This window comes from Marmota marmota, unplaced genomic scaffold (assembly GCF_001458135.2).
Source record: "Marmota marmota marmota unplaced genomic scaffold, marMar, whole genome shotgun sequence".
Lineage (NCBI taxonomy): Eukaryota > Metazoa > Chordata > Mammalia > Rodentia > Sciuridae > Marmota > Marmota marmota.
In genome coordinates, this window is record NW_026000229.1 from 34413574 (window position 1) to 34435705 (window position 22132).

The 22132-nt window shown below is 35.6% G+C and overlaps 1 protein-coding gene and 1 long non-coding RNA gene across 6 annotated transcripts in view; one reads left to right on the forward strand and one right to left on the reverse strand.

Moving 5' to 3' along the window:
- Window positions 1–22132, forward strand: part of LOC107138149 — a 100289-nt gene that overhangs the window by 40002 nt on the left and 38155 nt on the right. The gene's annotated exons all lie outside the window — the stretch shown is intronic.
- Golm2 (golgi membrane protein 2) overlaps window positions 1–22132 on the reverse strand; it is a 101200-nt gene that overhangs the window by 27428 nt on the left and 51640 nt on the right. For both annotated transcript variants that reach the window (XM_015480714.2, XM_015480716.2), the window contains exons 5-8: window positions 19523–19667; window positions 18915–18995; window positions 7295–7393; window positions 5806–5976 (exon numbers count right to left, since the gene is read on the reverse strand). In XM_015480714.2, the coding sequence (XP_015336200.1) occupies window positions 5806–5976; window positions 7295–7393; window positions 18915–18995; window positions 19523–19667 (496 nt within the window). The remainder of the gene's footprint in view (window positions 1–5805; window positions 5977–7294; window positions 7394–18914; window positions 18996–19522; window positions 19668–22132) is intronic.

The following is a 22132-nucleotide window of genomic DNA, read 5'->3' on the forward strand; positions in this document are numbered from 1 at the left end:
ACAATCTACACAATGGGAGGAAAATCTTTGTTAGTTACTCTTCTGACAAAGGATTAATATCTAAAATTAAAAAAAAAAACCTGAAAAAATTATCACCAAAACCCCAAATAACCTAATTAATGTATAGGCAATTCAACTAAATATAACTTCTCAAAAGAACACAAATGGCCCACAAATATATGAAAAATTCAACATCTTTAGCAATTAGGGGAAATGCAAATCAAAACTACACTGAGATTTCATCTTACTCCATCTAGAATGACAGTCATCAAGAATACAAATAATAATAAATAATGGAGAGAGTGTGAGGAAGAAAAAGAACACTATAATGTTAGAGGGACTGTAAATTAAAACAATCACTATAGAAATCAGTACAGAGGTTCCTCAAAAGACTAGCAATGGAAACACCATATGACCCAGTTACACCACTCCTTGGTATTTATCTTCCAGCATACGATAGTGATACATGCATACCCAGTTTATAACAGCACAATTCCCAATAGCCAAACTAGGGAACCAGCCTAAGTGTCCATCAATTAATGAATGGATAAAGAAAATGTAGACCTTTATTCACCCATAAAGATGAATGAAATTATGTCATTTGTAGGAAAATGTATAGAACTAGAGAATATTATGTTAAATGAAATAAACCAAACTCAGACAGGCAAGAATCATGTGTTTTATCTCATATGTGGAAGCTACAGAGGAAGAAAAAGTGGATGTAGTGGCTCACGCCTATAATCCCAGCGGCTTGGGAGGCTGAGGCAGGAGAATCATGAGTTCAAAGCCAGCGTCAATAACAGCAAGGTGCTAAACCACTCAGTGAGACCCTGTCTCCAAACAAAATGCAAAACAGGGCTGGGGATGTGGCTCAGTGGTTGAGTGTCCCTGAGTTCAATCCTCAGTACAAAAAAAAAAAGAAAAAGAAAGTGGGGAGCAGGTGGTCTCATAAAAATAGAAGAGAGACTAGTAGTGTAGAGGAAAGGGATAGGAGAAGGAGGAGGAGAAGGAAAGGGAATCACTGGGAAATTATAATGGCCAAATTACATTGTTACATCATGTGTATTATGAATATTTAACAACAAATCCCTCTGTTATGTATAATTATAGTGCACCAATAAAAATATAAAATGCAAAATAAGAAAATTAAATAAGTTAGTTAAAAATTCATTGAAGGCATGTGGGGAAAAACAAGATTAAAAAAATCTCATTTGAAAACAATGAAGAAAAAAACAATAATTATACATAATTGAACTTGGAAGATCAGATATTTATTCAGAGAAAACTATACAACACAGTGAACCAAAAGACGTATGAATAAATAGAGTCTAAAATGCAAAGAACAAAGACAGTAAATAGTACTTAGGTTATAGTAAACACATTTAATGAATAGAAAACAGATTTAATTAAATACAAATTAAGTTTTCTGAAAACTAGTTTTAGAACTTAATAAATCAGATCAGGGTTAGAGCTCTGGTAGAGCACTTGCCTAGCATATAGGAGACTCTGGATGCAAGTTCCAAAAAGAAAAAGGGAAAAACAACAACAAAAATAAATAAACTGAAAGTGAATTTTTTTTTAAAGAAAATAGAAAAAAATAGCTTTCTTAAACTTTAAGGTAAGTTTAAATCAGTATAAAACAGTAGTTTTCAAAACCATATGCTGAAGATAGCCGAGCACACTGGCCCATGCCTGTAATTTCAATGGCTAGGAAGCTGAGGTAGGAGGATCACAAGTTGAAAGTTAGCCTTAGCAACTTAACAAGATCCTGTCTCAAAATTTAAAGAATAAATAAATAACAGGCTGGGGATGTGGCCCAGTGGTTGAATACCCCTGGGTTCAATCCCTGATACAAAAGCAAAAACAAAAAAACCCATATGCTCAGGCTGGGGATGTGGCTCAAGTGGTAGCACACTCGCCTGGCATGCGCAGGGCGTCGGGTTCGATCCTCAGCACCACATAAAAATAAAATAAAGATGTTGTGTCCACCGAAAACTAAAAAATAAATATTAAAAAAAAACAACAAACCCATAGGCTGAAGATAAAAACAAGAATCATAAAAAATGTACATTCTGGAGATAAGTTAAAATCTTAAAGTAAAATAATTTAATTTTTATAAAATAAAACAGAATTAATATCCCCCAAAGGGAAAATAACAAATCAATAAGAATCCTGAAATAAAAAAGTATTAGTATAGAGAAAGTTAATTTAGATCATTATGAATTCCAAGCAGGTCAAATAATCAATTAGAAAAAAGCCATTAAAAAAAATTTATAGGATATTTGTGCCTATAAAAAAAATACTATTGGAAGAATCCAGAATGATGTTTTTTTCTTTTATATTTTTTCTTTTTATTCTTTTATAATTTTTAATACCTTTATTTTACTTATTTTTGTTCTTATATGGTGCCTCACACATGCTAGGCAAGTGCTCTGCCACTGAGCTACAACTGTAGCCCAAGATGACATGTCTAACTATCAACAGATATAAAGCTTTTGCATCAATATATAAGATAGATATATAAAAATCAGTCCAATTCTTGTGTGCTAACAATGTATAATATAAAAAGAAATTATGAAAACAATTTGATTTATAATAACAACAAAAATGAAAATGGGATTTGAGGTTGTGGTAACTGAGTGCTTTCCTGGTATGTGTGAAACCCTGGATTCAATCCTCAAAACTACATATATATAGGTAAATAAATAAAAATAAAGGTCCATCAATAACTAAAAAATTATACATTCAAAAAAATAATAAAAAGTTTAGGAATAAATTTAATCAAGACAATCCAAGAATTGTACTCTGAAAACTATAAAATATTGCTGAAAGAAATTAAAGATAACCTAGCTAGGTGTGGTGGTGCACACCTGTAATCCCATAAACTAGGGAGTCTGAGGCAGGAAGATCACAAATTTGAGGCCAGCTTCAGCAACTTAGCAAGAGAGCCTGTCTCAAAATAAAAACCAAAAAGGATAGATTCCACAGTATCCCCTCAAAAGAAACAAACCTGAAAAAAATCCCACCATATACAAAAACTAATTTAAAATCGATCAAAGATTAACTATAAAGAGCTAAATCTCTAAAATTCTTAGAAGAAAACAAAGTGGGGGGAGGAACCTTCATGACAGTATTTTGGCAGAAGTCTCTTAGATATGATATCCCCAACCATGAATAACAAAAGAAGAAATAGATTAAGTAAATGAGACATCATCAAAATTAAAAACTTTTGTGCATTGAAGGATACTATCAAGAAAGTGAAATGGCAACTCACAAAATGGACAAATATGTCTGTGAACAATGTATGTAATGAAAGTGTAGTATCCAAGGTATATAAAGAATTCTTACAGCTCAACAATAAAGACAAACAATCCAATTTTATTTTATTTTATTGGTACCAGGGATTGATACTGTGATAGTAGGAGCAAATGTGACTCCATTTTGTTTTATGACTTCATCCTGTAAAACAACCATGCCAAGTAGAAGAGTCATGACTGGAGCAAGATGTTCTTTTCCTTTTGCTATAGAAACCTTTAAGAACACAAAACTACCTAATGGGGTATTGTTTCTGTAACTAGGGTAACGGGGCTCTGTTTCTGTAACTGGGGTGACTGGGCTAACTGTGATTGGTTAGGCTTCCCTCCGCTTGACTGCACTGTCCCGCTTCTGTAACCTGGCTTGCTTGCATTGGCTAGACCCCCTGAACATCCCTTTTGCGGTTTTCAGGCTTATAAGGAGTGCCCTTGCAATTGTTCGGGGCTGATCAGGGGAACAGCTTTATGTTCTGGTCAGCCGCCACCGGTGTGCTTCAATAAAGGCTTGATTCGATTATATGTGAGTGGTCTGGAAGTCAGTTTATGAAACCCTGGGACAAAGCTTTAACTATAACAATACCAAGTGTGGATAACCACTAAGCCACACTCCTAGCCCCCCGCCCCCGTTTTTTTTTGAGACAGGGCATCATTAGGTTGCTTATAACCTTGCCAAGTTGCTGAAGCTGGCTTAAAACCTGTGATCCTTCTGCCTCACCCTCCTGAGCCACTGGGATTACAGGCGTATGCCACAATGCCCAGCTAAACAATCTAATTTTAAAAAAGGGCAAATGACAACAGACATTTCTCTAAAACAAATGGCAAAGAAGTCCCCGAAAAGTTATTCAACATCAGGACTGGGGTTGTGGCTCAGTGGTAAAGTTCTTGCCTAGGACATGTGAGGCAATGGGTTTGATTCTCAGCACCACATAAAAATAAAAACTGCCTTGCATGTGTGAGGCACTGGGATTCTCAGCACCACATATAAATAAATGAATAAAATAAAGGTCCCTCGGGCTGGGGATGTGGCTCAAGCGGTAGTGCGCTCGCCTGGCATGCGTGCGGCCGGATTCGATCCTCAGCACCACATACAAACAAAGACGTTGTGTCCGCCAAATACTAAAAAATAAATATTAAAATTCTCTCTCTCTCTACCTCTCTCTCTCTCTCTCTCTCTTTAAAAAAAAATAAAATAAAATAAAGGTCCCTCAACAACTAAAAAATAAATTTAAAAAAATAGTATATGCATTGATTTATGCTTCATGGAAAATAATTTGTAGTTAAGAGTTTAAAAGTCAATAGGCTTTGCCAGGTATGGTGGTGCATACCTGCAATCCCAGCAATTTGGAAGGTTGAGGCAGGAGAATCACAAGCTGGAGGATCAGCATGGGCAACTTAGTGAGACCCTCTCTCAAAATACAAAAATAATAAATAGGCTGGGGAATATGGCTCAGTGGTGGAGTGCCTCTGAGTTCAATCCCCGGTATTAAAAAAAAAAAAAAACAAGGAAGTCAATGTATGCAAATTATATATTTATATATGTGTAAAAACATGAATACTTGTTAAAAGACCAACAAATAAATTTTGAATAAATTCAAAAATAGTAACACTGTCCAGTTTTCAACCTATAAGCAACCTATATACAAATAACTGACTACATACTACTCTGAAAAGTTATCATAGAAACCATCAAAAAGACAAACTAGAGCTTTTAGATATTCTGACTATTCAGAATTGAAGGTAGAAAGAAGACAGGAAAAGTAAAAATGAAAAGCACAGTTTAAGGGAGCTGACCTAAAGCTATACCCTCCAGCTCCAAATTTACTCAGCTACCAGAGGTTTTTCTTATATTTCCTGAGAACCCACCAACCAGAGAGTTATACAGATTAACAGAAATTGTCGCTTTATCAAAATCAATACCTCTGAAATAATTAAGCAGCCATAGTTCACTACAAGAGTGCTAGGAATTTTTTCAATCTGTTTCATGTCTCTCCTAACACCTAAATGAAGCAAACTGTAATTGAAAGGAGAGGAGGAAGTAGTATTGACTACCCACTATGGCAATTCTCTCCAAAGTGTATGTTTCCCCCAGAATGCTCCATTTCTCAAAATTATTTTACTTTCCTTCCCTCTTAAAGTTTCCATTCATTAACCTAACAAAGTATATCTTTTCTCATTTCTCTAAATAAGCTTAAATTCTTAAGAATAGTATTTAAAAAAAAATAACTCACCTGAAATTTATAATTTAACAATAAATAATATGATCAGCTTTTAAATATTTCTTTGTTTCTACCCATTTAAAACCTACTTTTCAACAAATAAAAAATAAAATAATCCTGCTTTTCTTTTAAATTTTAACACTATTATACTTTATATACATATAACTTCTCTACAGAATCATTAAAGAATGTAATAATGAAGACCTTGATTCAGTCCTATAAACATTATATTCAAAGAAATCTTTTTAACATAGTATTCATCAATTGATTCTTACTTTGCTTCAATTTGTGGAAATCACTGACTCTATCCTTAGTGGCCTGCTTTAATATATCTGTTTGAATTCTGTGTTCACTCTCCAAATTTGAGCCTGGAATTAAACGCTGAAGAGGGTCGGAGGGGTTCTGTTTTGAAGTGCCAGGATTTCCATTGTGGTTTACATATGAACCTATGGTATAAAAACATCAAATTAAAAGAACGTTAATTCTTCTACAGAAGAATTTCATGAGACCCACTCTTAGAAAAGTTAAGAAACATTATTATCTGACATTGGGTAGTCATTTAGTCTTTTTGTTGTTGTTTGTTTTTTAAGCTTTACTTTAATTACCAGTGTGGTTTCAGCTATGCAAAGTTTGCCAATCATTCACAAATGAGTATGTCCATTACCAATTATAAACCTATTCACCAAAGAGATATATACACAGTAAAAATCCAAACATTAATATAGCAATGATATCCATTTCTTTTCCTCTCTCCAAACTCCATATTGCTGTCAAAATTCTCTAAAATCCAATAAGGCTTTTGAAATTTCTAGTTTCTTCATTGCCTTCATCTATACAATGACTCACAATTAACTCTAGATTCTTTCTTAGCAGTATCTTCTTGATATAACCTCTCTTTCTCCCACCTCTCATTTTTCCCCTCATCAAAATCTTGATTAAATCCTTATTACTATTAATTTTGGAATCATAAACCTCTTGTGCCACTGATTTCTATATCTTTCCTTTCCATGATCTTCCCCAAAGCACCTCCTTTCAATAATTCTCATTTTAGAACCCTCTATAAAATCAAATAGGTATTCAATAGAAAACAAACATGGGATGGGGATATAGCTCAGTTGGTAGAGTGCTTGCCTCACATGCACAAGGCCCTGTTTTTTTCAATCCTCAGCACCACAAAACACACACACACACACACACACAAACACACACATATTCATAAGCACCAAGTAAGGCCTTCTACACAGTAATAATTTGTAGAAGGCCTCAATAAGATAACTATGAATACAGTTTTTACCACAGAGCAACACCACCAGTTCTATGAACACATTCTGAAGGAAGGTTAATTTATATAGCTTGAAGGTCAGGCATGGTGAAACATGCCTGTAGTCCCAACTATTCAGGAGGCTGAGGAAAAGGAATTGAGAGTTTAAGGCCAGTCTGAGCAACATAGGCAACACAGCAAGACCCTGTCTTTAAAAAAAATCTGTGAAGCCTGGAAGAGATGAAAGGGAATATAGTTCAGAGTGGAACAACAAATAATTCTGCTCTTAAGAAAAGACTCTAACAATTCAATAAACAAAGTGCAGTTTTAGATAATTATATTTCTCCCTGAGCTTTTACTAGTCATTAAAAAGCATAACATTACTTTGAAAAATGAATGCTACTTCACTATACTGCTAAATGACATGTTTTATTCACTATATAACAATACATGACAAATAAGATGGTTTTTAAATGAAATGCCAAAAGAATAAGACTTCATACCTGGAGCCATATTTGGAGAAAGAGGTTGTCCAGTTGGAATATGGGAGATTGCTTGATGACTTTCATGCTGAGAAACCAAAACAGGGGGCTTTTTTAAAACTGGAAAAAAAAAAAAAAAACACACCATATTATTCCCAATAGACATGTTTTCTAAAAACCCAACTACTATAGCTAAGCATGGTAGTATATCCCTGTCATCCCAGTGACTCAGGAGACTGAGGCAGGAGGATCACAAGTTTGAGGCCAACCTCAATAATTTAGGAGGTCCCTCAACAACCCAGCCAGATCCTGTATCAAAATAAAAAATAAAAAAGGCTGGGGAGGGGGCTGGGATTGTGGCTCGGTGGTAGAGCACTTGCCTAGGATGTGCAAGACCCTGGGTTCAATCCTCAGCACCACATAAAAATAAATAAATAAAGATATTGTGTCCAACTACAACTAAGAAATAAAATAAATAAATAAATAAATAAAAGGGCTGGGGAGCCTATAATCCCAGTGACTCAGAGAGACCCTATCTCAAAACAAAAAATAAAAAAGGGCTCGGCTCAGAGGTAGAGCACCCCCAGGGTTCAATACCCAGTACCAAAAAAGAAAACAAAAACAAACAAACAAACAAAAAACCCACCATGAATCTATACTACACTAATCTTATGATGCTTATTCTAAATTTTTTAATCCTGAGAGCTGGTAAACTAAATCATTTATGGTTACTAAATGATACATTATACCACCCATTATAGAATTTTCATGATTAACAATCTGATCAGAAAATAAGCTTCATAACAGTATGAACTCTGTCTTGTTGATTACTATATCCCAACTATTTACAATAGTGTCTGGAACATAATAGAAACTCCATGAAGATTTGAATGAATAGATATATAACTCTCTTCAGATATAGGGAATTTCAGCAGTGAGACCTTTTAATATAGGTGGTACAAATAAAATTTAGCATTTACAGATTAGACAAAACATTAACAATATGCTATCCTTACTTAACAGTGGTCCCTTCACCTTCTGAATATAGCCCTTATTGCTCTAAGGCTTATTTTTTTTTTAGAAAAATTTTTTTCTCTCTTCTCCTCCCCCTCCCCCCTCCCTCCTGCTTCCTAACAAGATTAGGGAGACAGTGTTATGTTTTCTTCTCCTAGTTAATTGACTTTGAACACACCCACTGAAGGAAGGAGATGCCTGCTGGGGATTTGGGAAATGAATATCTCCCAAATTAACAAGTGAATCCCAAAACACCATCAGGGCACCCAGGGACCTGCTACCAGAGCACACCTGGAATGTAACCCTTGAAGAGTTCCTTTAACACCACCCCCCTGCCCCTCCTGATCAGGTGAGTCACAGCCTTTGGGACAGGAGTCCCCTATGTTTCTCCTTTGCTAGCAAAGCAATAAACTTTCTTCTTCCCTTTTCTCAAAACTGTGTCCTTATTATTGGCATTGTTTGGCATTGGGGGCAGGGATTGAGCTTTCAGTTATACTTAGTTGCTCAGATTTTAAATCAAACTTGCCAGCTATGGTAGTACAGGCATCTCAGCTACTTGGAGAGTAAAGCAGGAGGATCACAAGTTCAAAGCCAGCCTCAGAAACTTTGGGAAGTCCTGTCTCAAAATGATTTGAGTTTGTAAATGTTCCTACAGAAAATTTAGAAATGTAGAAAAGCACAAATAATATTTTTTGGCATTGCTGAGAATTTAACCAAGGATCTTGCACATGCTGGGCAAGTGCCCCACTACAGAGACATATCCCTAGCTTTACAAAGAAATTTAAATTTAACTGTAATTCCTCCATTTAAAGATAATTACTACTATAATTTGGAGTGTGTGTCTCTGGTGTGTTTTTTCTTTTTTTCTATGCATTGTATTATCCTATAACTTAAAGAAAATTAGGATCTTCTCTATATCATTTGGTTGTTTTCTTTTTGAGACAGGGTCTTGACATGTTGCCCAGGCTGGTCTTGCACTTATGATCCTCCTGTTTTACTCTCCTGAGCAGCTGGAATTACAGGCATGTGCCATGACACCCAGCTGTATATGTTACTGTTTTATAATCTGATTTTAATTTCACATTTTATACGTATTTTCCATGTCATTCCATTTCTTCTATAATATTCCCAAATGTATTCCTGAATCAAAAAAAATCTGACTTTTATGGGACTTGTTAGAGATGCCTGTATAAAGGACTACCACAAGGACTTTATGGCCTCATTAAATGCATCAGTTAAGCCAGCTGGCCGACTTTTACTTCTAGGAAAATGTAAACATAATTTATGTCCTATAAATACTTTGGTTCCTATGTTTGTACTTTGCTTTTTTTTTTTTTTTTTAAAGAGAGAGAGGAGAGGGAGGGGGAGAGAGAGAGAGAGAGAGAATTTTTTAATGTTTATTGTTTAGTTTTCGGCAGACACAACATCTTTGTTTGTATGTGGTGCTGAGGATCGAACCCGGGCCGCACGCATGCCAGGCGAGCGCGCTACCGCTTGAGCCACATCCCCAGCCCCTGTACTTTGCTTTTTATTTACAGTTTTCTTTAGAAGTTCCTTTAAAAAACTCCAGACTTGTTTTTGTTGAACTAAAGAGGTAACTTATTTATAGGTATAATTTATTTATACCTAGGATAGGATAATTAGATTTTCCAGTGGTCAAAATTAATAGTAATAGTTAATGGTACAAAAATAAATAGATCTAGAAAAATGCTAGTGGATTTGAGAAAACTAAGGGTGCTAATGTTATCCTCCAATTTTGTATAAGGTTCTTCTGACTTTTTTTTATGTATATGCAAATATATAATTTTTTCCTGCATAAAAATTAGATTATAGGGGCTGGGGCTCAGTGGTAGTGCACTTGCCTGGCATGTATGAGGCACTGGGTTCAATTCTCAGGACCCCATATAAACAAATAAAATAAAAGTCTATCAACAACTAAAAAAAATTTTTTAAATGAGATTATATTATACTCACTCTCTTGAAAGTTGCTTTTTTCATTTTAAAAACAAGAGCTAGGGCTGGGGTTGTGACTCAGTGGTGGAGCACTTGCCTAGCACATGTGAGGCACTGGGTTCAATCCTCAGCACCACATAAAAATAAATAAATAAATAAATAAAGGTATTGTGTCCATCTACAACTAAAAAATATTTTTTAACAGAATCAGAGATATCTTTGTATGCCAATAAATATGGCTCAACATCATTTTTTTTTTTTTTTCTTAGTAGTGGTACTGGGGGTTGAACCCAGGAGACCTCCACCATTGAGTCACAACCCTAGCCCTTTTTATTTTATTTTGAGACAGGGTTTGGCTAAATTGCTGAGGCTGCTCTCTCTTGTGATCTTCCTGCCTCAGCCTTGGTCGCTGAGATCACAGGTGTGTACCACCTTACTCAGCTTCAACATCACCATTTTGGGGGAAGTACTGGGAATTGAACTCAGGGGCACTCAACCACTGAACCATGTCCTCAGCGCTATTTTGTATTCGATTTAGAGACAGGGTCTCACTGAGTTGCTAAGCGCCTCGCCATTGCTGAGGCTAGCTTTGAACTCAAGATCCTCCTGCCTCAGCCTCCCGAGCTGCTGGGATTATAGGCATGTGCCACCTTGCCCAGCGATTTCATCATTTCTTATATGAATCATGATTTTGGTGTGGTATCTAAAAAGTTATCACAATATCTAAAGTTATCTTGGGTTTCTCTCCTAGTTCTATACTTTTTACATTTAGGCCTCTAATTCAATTTTTTTTTTTCAATAACGGAGGCTGAACCCAAGGGTGCCATATTATTGAGTCACATTATTTTTTATTTTGAGATAGGGGCTCACTAAGATGCCCAGGCCTCCAATAATCCTACTGCCTTAAGCTCCCAAATTGCTGGGATTACAGATATATGCCACCATATCCAGCCCACATTAATTGTTATGAAGATCTGTATCTAGATATTTTTTTTTTTTTTTTTTTTGGTACTGGGAATTGCACCGAGGGGTGTTTTATCACTGAGCCAACTCTCTTTTGAGATAGGGTCTCTATATTGCTGAGGCTGTCCTCAAACTTGCAATCCTCCTGCCGCAGCCTCTTGAATTGCTGGGATTATGGGCATGCACCACCGTGCGTTGCTATTTCAGTACCATTTTTTGAAGACTATCTTTGTTTTGTTGTATTGACTTTGCTATTTTGTCAAAAATCAATTTACTGTATTTATGTGGATCTGTCTCTGAGCTCCCTGTTCTATTCTTTTGATCTAAATGTCTACTCTTTTGCCAACACCATAGTGTCTAGATTACTGTGACTTTATAACAGGTTTTGAAGTTAAGTAGTGCCAGTTCTTCAACTTTGTTTTTCTCCTTCCATATTATGTTGACTATTCTGAGTCTAATGATTCTCCATATAAATTTTACAATCGGTCTGTCAATACCCATATAATAACTTGCTGGGATTTTGATTGGGATTGCATTAAATTACAAATCAAGATGAAGAACTGACATCTTGACAATATTATCCATGAACCTGGAATATTTGCCCATGTATTTCATTATCCTTTGATTGTTTTCATCTAAATTTTGTAGTTTTACTCACAGGGATTTTGTACATATTTTGTTAAATGTATACATAAGTATTTCATTTTGGGGGGTGCTAATATAAATGTTTCATGTTTTAAATTTCAAATTCCACTTTCTCATTGCTAGTATATAGGAAAGTGATTGTTTGTACTTTAACCTTGTATCCTGCAATATTTTCATAGTTGTTTATTAGTTACAGGAGTTCTTATTTTTTGTTTTGTTTTGGTCCTGGGGATTTAACCCAGAGGCGCTCAACCACTTAGCCACATTCCCAAACATCTTTTCTTTTTTTGTTGTTTTTTTTTAAGACACCATCTTGCTAAATTTGCTCAGGATCTTGGTAAGTTGCTGAGGCTGGCTCTGAACTTTTGATCTTCCTGCCTCAGCCTCCTGAGCTGCTGGGACTACAGTGTGTACCACCATACCAGGCCAGGAATTGTTTTTTGGTTCTTTTGGATTTTCTAAGGAAAAGATCATGACATCTACTAACAAAGATAATTTTATTTATTCTTTAACAATCTGTATACCCTTTACTTCTCTTCTTGTCTTATTACATTACTAAGGCTTGCAGTAGTACAATGTTTAAAAGAAGTGATAAGAAGGTACATCCTTGCCTTGTTTAGTTGGAAAGCTTTCTCACCATTAAATATGATATTAGCTGTAGATTTTTTTCTAGATATTCTATATCCAGTTGAGGAAATTTTCCTCTATTCTTAATTTACTTAAGAGTTTTTATCATGAATAGGTATTGGATGTGTCGAGTATTTTTTTTCCTGTGTCTATTGACAGTCATAATTTTTTTTTTCTTCTTTAGTGTAGTGATAAGATACTGATTTTTTGATGTTGAACAAGCTTTGCACACCTGGGATAAATTCTCATTTGGTTAGCTGTGTCATTCTTTTTATACATTATAGATTCAATTTGCTAATATTATATTGAGGATTTTTACATCTATATTAAGTTGAGATTCTGGTCTATAGTTTGCTTATAATAGCTTTGTCTGGTTTTGGTACAAGGTAATAATGGCATAAAAAATGAGTCAGAAAGCATTCCCTCTGCTTCTGTCTTCAGGAAGTTATAGAGAATTGGTATAATTTTTTTCCTTCAGTATTTGGTTCACCAGTGAACCCATCAGGGCTTGGTCCTTCCTGGTTCAGAAAGTTATTAATTATTGATTCAATTTCTTTAATAGGTAAATCTATTCAGACAGTCTATTCCTTTTTGCAGAGTTTGGCAGATTGTTTCCTTGAAGGAATCAGTACATTTCATCTAGGCTATCAAGTCTGTAAGTATAGATTGTCCACAGTATTCCTTTACTATAATGTTCTTGGGATCTGTAGTGATAGCCTTCTTTCATTTCTATAGCAGTAGAAATTTATAGTAGATTTTTCCCAAAGAACCAGCTTTCAGTTTCACTGATTTTTGTTCTGCTTTCAATTTCACTGATTTCTACTCCAAATTTTTATAATACCTTTTCTTCTGTTTACTTGGGATTTAATACACGCTTCTTTTTCTAGATTCCTAAGATGGGAACTTCTTGATGTTAGACCTTTCTTCTTTTCCAATATGTACATCTAATGCTATAAATTTCCCTCCAAGCATAGCTTTTGCTGCATCCCACAATTTTTATAAGTTGTGCTTTTGCTTTCATTTAATTCAAAATATTTAAAAACTTTCTCTTGATATTTCTTCTTTGTCCCATGTGTTATCTATAAGTGTGCTGTTTAAATTCCACATATTTTAGAATTTTCCAATTATTTTTTTATTGCTTTTCTCTAGATTAATTCTACTGAGATCTGAGAATGGATATTATATGATTTCTACTCTCTGAAATTTGTTGAGATGTGTTGTATGATTCAAAATGTGGTATAATTTGGTGAGTGTTCCATGTGAGGTTGAAAAAAATGTATATTTTACTGTGGTTGGATGAAGTAGTCAAGAGATGCTTATTATGTCTAGTTGGTTAATACACTTTTATCTCATTAACTTAAAAAGGTTCAGAAGGTTGTATAGTGAAAGTAAGTCACATTTTCATCCCTGTCCCCAGTCTTCATTCCTAGAAGACCACTCTTACCAGTATTAATCTAGAGAAGCGCTGTCCAATAGAACTTTCTGCAATTATGGAAACATTCTATATCTATGCTGCCCAACACAATAGCCACTAACTGCAGGTGACCTATTGAGCACTGAAGCGGAGCTAGTCTGACTGAGGAACTGTATTTTATTTTTATTTAAATTTTATTTAAATGTAATGAATTTAAATTTAGCTGTGTGTGACCAGTGGCTACTCTATTAGACAGTGAAGATTTAGAGATACTCCTAATGCAGTGGCTTTCTTCCTTAGATACAGAATTTAGTCACCTAGTGAGCACTTAATCATTCAATGCCCAAGCTGCACCCCAAATCAAATATACCAAAACCTTTAGAGTGGGTCTCAGGAGTTGGTATATTTTTTAAAGCTTCCCCATGATTCCAGTAGGCAAACAAGGGAGCTGGTGTTATGGCTCAATGGTAGAATCCTTACCTAGCACATGTGAAGCACTGGGTTTGATACTCAGCACCATGTAAAAATAAATAAATAAAGTACTGTATCCATCTACAACTAAAAATTTTTTTTAAAAAAAAGAGAATATAGGGGCTGGAGCTATAGCTCAGTGGTAAAGCATCTGCCTTGCATGTGTGAGGCACTGGGTTCGATCCTTAGCACCACATAAAAATAAATAAAGATATGGTGTGAAAATCTACATCTAAAAAAATATATATATAAAAAAAAGAGAATATAAAATATAGGCAAACATGGGCTGGGGTTGTGGCTCTTCGGTAGAGCGCTTGCCTAGCACATGTGAGGCCCCAGATTCGATCCTCAGCACCACATAAAAATAAATAAATAAAGGTATTTTGTCCAACTACAACTAAAAAGTAAATATTTTTTTAAAAAGTAGGCAAACAAGGTTGATATCTGTTATGGAAAATTAAAATTAATTATTTTATATATAGGTTAGATCTACCTAATATTAAAAATCCAAAAGCAGTAATTTTCCCTACATTTCTAATTAGAAAAGAAATTTAAATTGTTTGGGTAAATAATTTTTTTTTTTTTACCCTTTGCCTTAGTTTGGATGATGAATGTCCCCCAAAGACCCAGGTGTTAAAGAATTGGCCCCCAGGGTGGCACCTACCAGGAGGTACTGTAAACCCAGTCCCTTCCTCTTTTACTTCTTGCTATGATGGAAACAATTTGCCAATCTAGCATTGGCATCTAGCAACCCCAAAGGCCTGAAAACAATGAGTCCACCCCTGCTAATGGACTGGAATCTCTAAAACCATGATTCAAAGTAAACCTTTTTTCTTTATAAGAAATAAAATTATGGGCTGGGGATGTGGCTCAAGCGTTAACGTGCTTGTCAGGCATGCGCGGGGTGCTGGGTTTGATCCTCAGCACCACATAAAATAAAGATGTTGTGTCCATCGAAAACTGAAAAATAAATATTAAAAAATTCTCTCTCTCTCTCTCTCTCTCTCTCTCTCTTAAAAAAAAAGAAATAAAATTATCTCAGGCATTTTGTTATAATGATAGAAAGCTGATGAACACACCCTTATAGAGTTTCCCCAAAAGCAAACCATTAAGAGCATGAGTATGAGATTGACTGGACCTGAAAACTAGAAAGGAGATTTCAAGTATGAAATAAGATTTTCCTCTTTGTTTATATGCATGGTATAAAAAAAGATAGTTGTATTACATATTATTTTAAGAAAACTCCTAATTTCAGAAAAAGAAGTACTAACAATCTGATAGAAAAATAGGCAAAAATGATTGGCCAATAAACATATAAAGAGATGCTAATGTTGCATTCATACACACAAAAAAATATAAACAAAAATTAATATGAAGTCTCCTACTATGCCACAAAAATATAGAGAATACCTGCATACACAGATGTTTTCTATATTAATGCTAAATTTATAGAAAATATATATACATTTTTGGTGTTGTTCCCAGATCCAAGCTATAGTGCTGTAAACACTGTGTGAATTAATAGGTCAAGCTCATATTTTAAAAATTATATATAAATTTGTTGGTATCTCATTAGAAGTAGCATTCATTCCTATTAATTCTAATAAAATGGGTATGGAATTTTTTGGGGGCGAGTGAGGAACAGTACTGGGGACTGAACACAAGGCTCAAATACTGTACAAATGCTCTCCCACTGAGGTAGATCCTAAGCTTTCATTTTGTTTTTGTTTTAATTCTCATAAAAGGGTCTCACTAAGTTTCCCAGACTGCCTTCAACTTTGCTATCCTCCTGCCTCAGACTCTTAAGTAGTTAGGATTACAGGTATATGCCATTGTGCCATGTTATAGACATATGACATGAGAAATAAATGCATACAAGCAGATAACCAATCCTTGCTCCTATATCTGAACAGGATTTTTTTTTTCTTTGAGTACCAGGGATTGAACTCAGGGGCACTCAACCACTGAGATACATCCCCAGTTCTATTTTGTATTTTATTTAGAGACAGGGTCTCACTGAGTTGCTCAGTGCCTCGCCATTGCTGAGGCTGGCTTTGAGTTCGAGATCCTCCTGCCTCAGTCTCCCGAGCTACTGGGATTACAGGCATGTGCCACTGCACCCAGCTTGAACAGGATGTTTTAGACGCCAATTTACCTATGGCAAAATTTTGAAAATAGCTTAAAAATTAAATAAGGCAAAATAAAAGAGATTTAATCAACCTAAAACTCACTCAAGTTAAGGCTACAGCAGTGCTGCAAAAATTTAGAAGAAAAATACATGGTATATGGACACATGGGTACAGCCCTGTAATCCCAGCAACTAGAAGACTGAAGCAGGAGGATCACAAATTCAAGTTCAGCCTTTAACTTAGTGAGACCCCGTCTCAAAATAAAAATAAGACTAGGAATGTTTCCCAGTGGTAGAATGACCCTGGGTTTAACACCAATACCAAAACAAGAAAAAGAAAATACAGAGTCTCTGCTCTCAGTACTTTTTAAAATTAATGTGTTAAGTCAGTGGTTCTCAAATTTCAACACAGATGAAAATCACCCAGAGAGCTTGTTAAAACAGATGGAGCAATTGCTGGGCTCCATCTCCTAATTTGTTCTGGAACCTAAGAATCTGCATTTCTAGTTAAGTCCCTGAGTAAGAGTGATATCATTGGTCCAGATATCGCACGTTAGAAATCACTGAATCATTTCATTGTCTTACAACAAAATCTTGTTCATTCTAACTCAGTATGTTATAACAAAAAAATATAAATAAATAAATAAATTATATATATATGTATGTATGTGTGTGTGTGTATATATATATATATATATATATATATATATATATATTCCCCACACCCCCAGTACTGTGTATTGAACCCAGGGCTTCATGCATGCCAGGTATGTGCGCTACTACTGAGCTACATCCCTAACTCTTAAAAAAAAAAAAAAAAATCATTTTTGACAGGGTCTTACTAAGGTGCCAGGGTTGTCTCAAATTTTCTATCCTCCTGCCTCTGCTTCCTGAGTAGATGGGTTACAGACATGTACCACTATACCTGTTTTTCCTTTCTTTCATTTGTCATATGGAGGCTAAAACCCAGGATCTTGAGGCTACCTTAGTATTTTCAAATTCATGTTACAGCTTTTGTCCTTCCTTTATTTAAGAATTGGAAACCCACAAGAATTTAGACATGGAAGAATTTTTGAAGATAACAAAACTCTTTACTCATTTGGGCCTCAGACACAGTAATTTCAGATACATACACAGTAATTTTAGCCATAATCACAGAAATAACTGCTGAAACTGAGAAGGAATAAAAACAGCCAAGAAGAGGCAAAAATGTGCTGTTACTTCTGATTTTCCACCATAATAAATGGAATTTGGCAGAGAGTTATCTATATAATAGCCAAGAACATTAGAGAAGGATAGAAAAACAATGAGATATGAAGGGAAAAAAATGAATGGGATAAGATGACAGCAAGTGCCAGGCATGGTGCTCACTCCTGTAATCCCAGCAGCTTGGGAGGCCGAGGCAGGAAGATAATGAATTCAAAGCCAGACTCAGCAACGGTGAGGCGCTAAGCATCTCGGTGAGACCCTGTCTCTAATTAAAATACAAAATAGGACTGGGCTCAGTAGTCGAGTGCTCCTGAGTTCAATTCCGGGACCCCCGCCCCCTCAAAAAAAAAAAAAAGACAGCAAGTAGGATTAGGATTTCCAGTGAAAATGGATAAGCAGCAAACAAATTAATGAAAATTTATACACGAAAAATAAGTGGCCATAAAAGAAGGAAAAGGAAAAAAGTGAATAAAGCACCCAAAATGTGGGGAAAGCCAGGTGGAAGGGTAGACCTAGCAATTTAGCAAGCCCTTGTCTCAAAATAAAATAGGTGGGGATGTAGCACAACAGTAGAGTGGCCCTAGGTTTAATGTGCAGCACCCAAAAACAAAAACAAAAACAAAAACAAAAAAATAAACATGTGGGGTGATTTAATGGAAAGACAAGACAAGCCCTAAAATCTAATTAACTCATGTAAGAGTATTACTAGCCCACATTAGCACACCAACCCAGCAATATAGGACTACTAAGTATGAAAGAAGAGCCTGGTATACTTTTAGTAAACAATAAATGACTCCAACACAGCATAGCTTTCATGAACAATAACATGGATTCATCAAGAAACGGTTGAAAAATGGCTGACTCTTATAATAGCAAAACAAGGATTCTACATATTGAGTAAGGAAATTTAATAAACTTTATATATAAAAAAAGTCTGGGGGCTGGGGTTGTGCCTCAGTGGTAGAGTGCTTGCCTGGCACATGTGAGGCACTGGGTTCGATCCTCAGTACTCATAAAAATAAATGAGTAAAATAAAGGTATTGATTTTGTCTATAACTAAAAATATTTTTTAAAAAAGATCTGGGAAATTAATAGGTAATTAACCAGACATACCAATTATGTAGATATCTGTGGTTTTCCAAGTTTCACCCAAAGAGAGAATGCAGTAACATGAAAAATAATAACCTTAGTTGAATTCTCTAATAATTTTCACTTACCAGTGGGAAGATCATCAGCTTTTGCTAGGTCATTCTCTTCTATCCCAGGCATCCCTGCATCACCACTTCGTTTGATTTGTTCTGCCCAAGGAACAAAAAAGATATGATTTCTGTAAATTTTTCTTAAAGAAATTGAAAGTGTTTTAGAGGAAAGTAAAATTAGTTCTTAAAGCAATAGGCTACATTGACTGAATGTCTTACTTCTTGCTTTGGACACAGTTTTAACTCTAAAATAGCTTTTACTTTTTTATCAAAAGATCCAAATTTTAAACAATAAAAACACCTAATCATGGCCAGGCACCGGGTGCACACCTGTAATCCCAACAGCCTGGGAGGCAGAGGCAGGAGGATAGTGAGTTTAAAGCCAGCCTCAGCAATTTAGCAAGGTGCTACACAACTCAGTGAAACCCTGTCTCTAATAAAATACAAAATAGGGCTAGGGATATGGCTCAGTGGTCGAGTGACCCTAAGTTCAATCCCCGTTACCAAAAAAACACCTAATCATATATGAACTAAAATCAAACAATTTTCTTTGCGATGAAAAACATTCACTTAGAAATGGGAAGAAAAGGTCAATATCCTATTAACACAAAACAAAATAATAATACCTTTCCCATGTGGAATGTGATTGCTGGACGGTTCTTCATTCTTTTCTGCAGCATTCTCAGCTACTTTGGGAATATTTTTAGGTACTACATGATCGTTTATACCCAATTCTTTTCCATCATTTGATTGAACTTTGTGGGTCTCTTGCTGTTAGATAAAGATTTGGTTACAATAAATATTTCTCAGTTCAAATTGTTAAACCATTGGTACAACTATTAATCAAATGTTCTGAAATAGTTTATCATTTAAAATATATACAACCCATTCATATTCTGAATACTTGGAGATGTGGGATATACAATTATTTTGTTATGTTTTTATAGTGATGTGAAATCAAAGAATAACTAACACTTTTTAAAGTCTCTATTTATAGTAAATGGCTTAAAACATTAAGCACAGGGAAATCTGTTTGGCCATGCTTAGGGAAGGATTCTGCAAAACAGACTACTGAGTAGTATGGATTGCTGTGGTAGCCTACAGTTGGAAATAGTTCTGGTGCTATGGACAAAGTGGGTTTTCTATAGGCATATACAGGAATCAAACTGGGTGGCTGAACAGGAGGAGGTTGGCACATGGGTGTCTCTACATGTATGACAGATGACAGTTGAGATTGTCAGGCTTTTCGCACATGGAAATAGCAAAAGCGAGACGCAGGCAAACTGCTTCCCTGGTGCAGTGGTCACACAGGATAGCAAGTAAACCGAATACACAAGTCAGTACTCCCTCCAATCTGTTTCTAACAACATCATCATCTTGGAAACTTAAATCTTCAGATACATGGTAGACCTAATTCATTTCTCTTGATGGGCCAAGTTTGAATTGCCTCAGTGGGTGTTTTAGAAGCAAGAAGTAAAGTACATATGCCTGGGTAGGTCCTATAAGTAGGTCCCTCTAGTTAATATTTAATGCATATATAAATGATCTATAAACTCTAATGCATTATGCAATGGAATTATTGGTAATACCAGAAAAAAATATTACGAAGGGGCTGGGAGCCTAGCTATGTGGTAAATCACATGCCAAGCATATGCAAGGCCCTGAGTTCAAGTACCAGTAGAACAAAAAAAGAAGTACTGTGTTGGGAATGTGGCTCAGTTGTAGAATGCCTGCCTGGCATATGCAAGCCTCTAGGTTCTAGTCCCAGTACTGGAAAAAAAATAAATCTAGAAAAACAAAAGCCAAATCTTATGACTGTGTCATAATAAAGAAAAGGGCCAGCCATGGAAGGTACACACCTATAATCCCAGTAACTCAGGAGGCTGAGGCAGAAGGATTGCAAGTTAGTGAGACCCTTGGCAATATAGTGAGACACTGTCTCAAAATAAAAAATAAAAAGAACTGGGGTTGTACCTCAGTGGTAAAGTTCTCCTGGGTTCAATCCCTAGTTCCAAAAAAGAAAAAGAAAAAGAAAAAGAACGGGTGCTTTGATAATTCGGAGCAGTATTCAGCAGTCCTGACAGATAAAATCAACAAACATTTACAAGGTGTTATTTCATAGTTTATAAACAACTTTCATATCTACCTTCTAAAAGAGATAGTTTGGAAAAAAGCAAAATAATATAAAACTAAGACTTGTAAAAGTTAAGTAGCTTATTCTTTTTTTAATATTTATTTTTTAGTTTTAGGTGAACACAATATCTTTATTTTGTTTCAATGTGGTGCTGAGAATCGAACCCAGTGCCTCACGCATGCTAGGCGAGCATGCAACCACTTGAGCCACATCCCCAGCCCTCTTTTTTTTTTTTTTTTTTGGTACTAGGAATTGAACTCAGGGCACATCCCCAGCCTATTTTGTATTTTATTTAGAGACTGAGTCTCACTGAATTGCTAAGCACCTGGCTGTTGTGATCCTCCTGACTCAGCCTCCTGAGCTGCTGGGATTACAAGAATGTGCCACTGTGCCCGGCTTAAGTAGCTTATTTATGTCATTCAGCTACAAATTTATGGAGAAAATATTCAGTCTTTCTGACTACAAATCCCACGTTTTCTGGCAATTTGCTAAACTATAACCAAGCTATAACCAATTTCAAGAGCTTAATCATTGGTGAGTGAAAGAATAGAATGAAATTCTTGAATATGTCAATTTGAAAGCCAAGAATGAGAAAACCCATGGAACACAACCTGAACAGCCATTCTACATCTCTATGCATTTTTATTACATGGTAGATCCTAAGGCTATTTCTATAGTAAGCTCACTGTTTTGCAGATGTGGATAAAATAAACAATATTAAAAATTAAAAGTCAATAGACTACCGTTCAAAAATACTTTTTCATGGGGCTGGGGATGTGGCTCAAGTGGCAGCACGCTCGCCTGGCATGCGTGCAGCCCGGGTTCGACCCTCAGCACCACATACAAAGATGTGTCCGCCGAAAACTAAAAAATAAAATATTTTTTTAAAAAATTCTCAATAAAATCCTGGCGAATCGAATACAAAAGCATATCAAAAAAATTGTGCACCATGATCAAGTAGGATTCATCCCTGGGATGCAAGGCTGGTTCAATATACAGAAATCAATAAATGTTATTCACCACATCAGTAGACTTAAAGATAAGAACCATATGATCATCTCGATAGATGCAGAAAAAGCATTCGACAAAGTACAGCATCCCT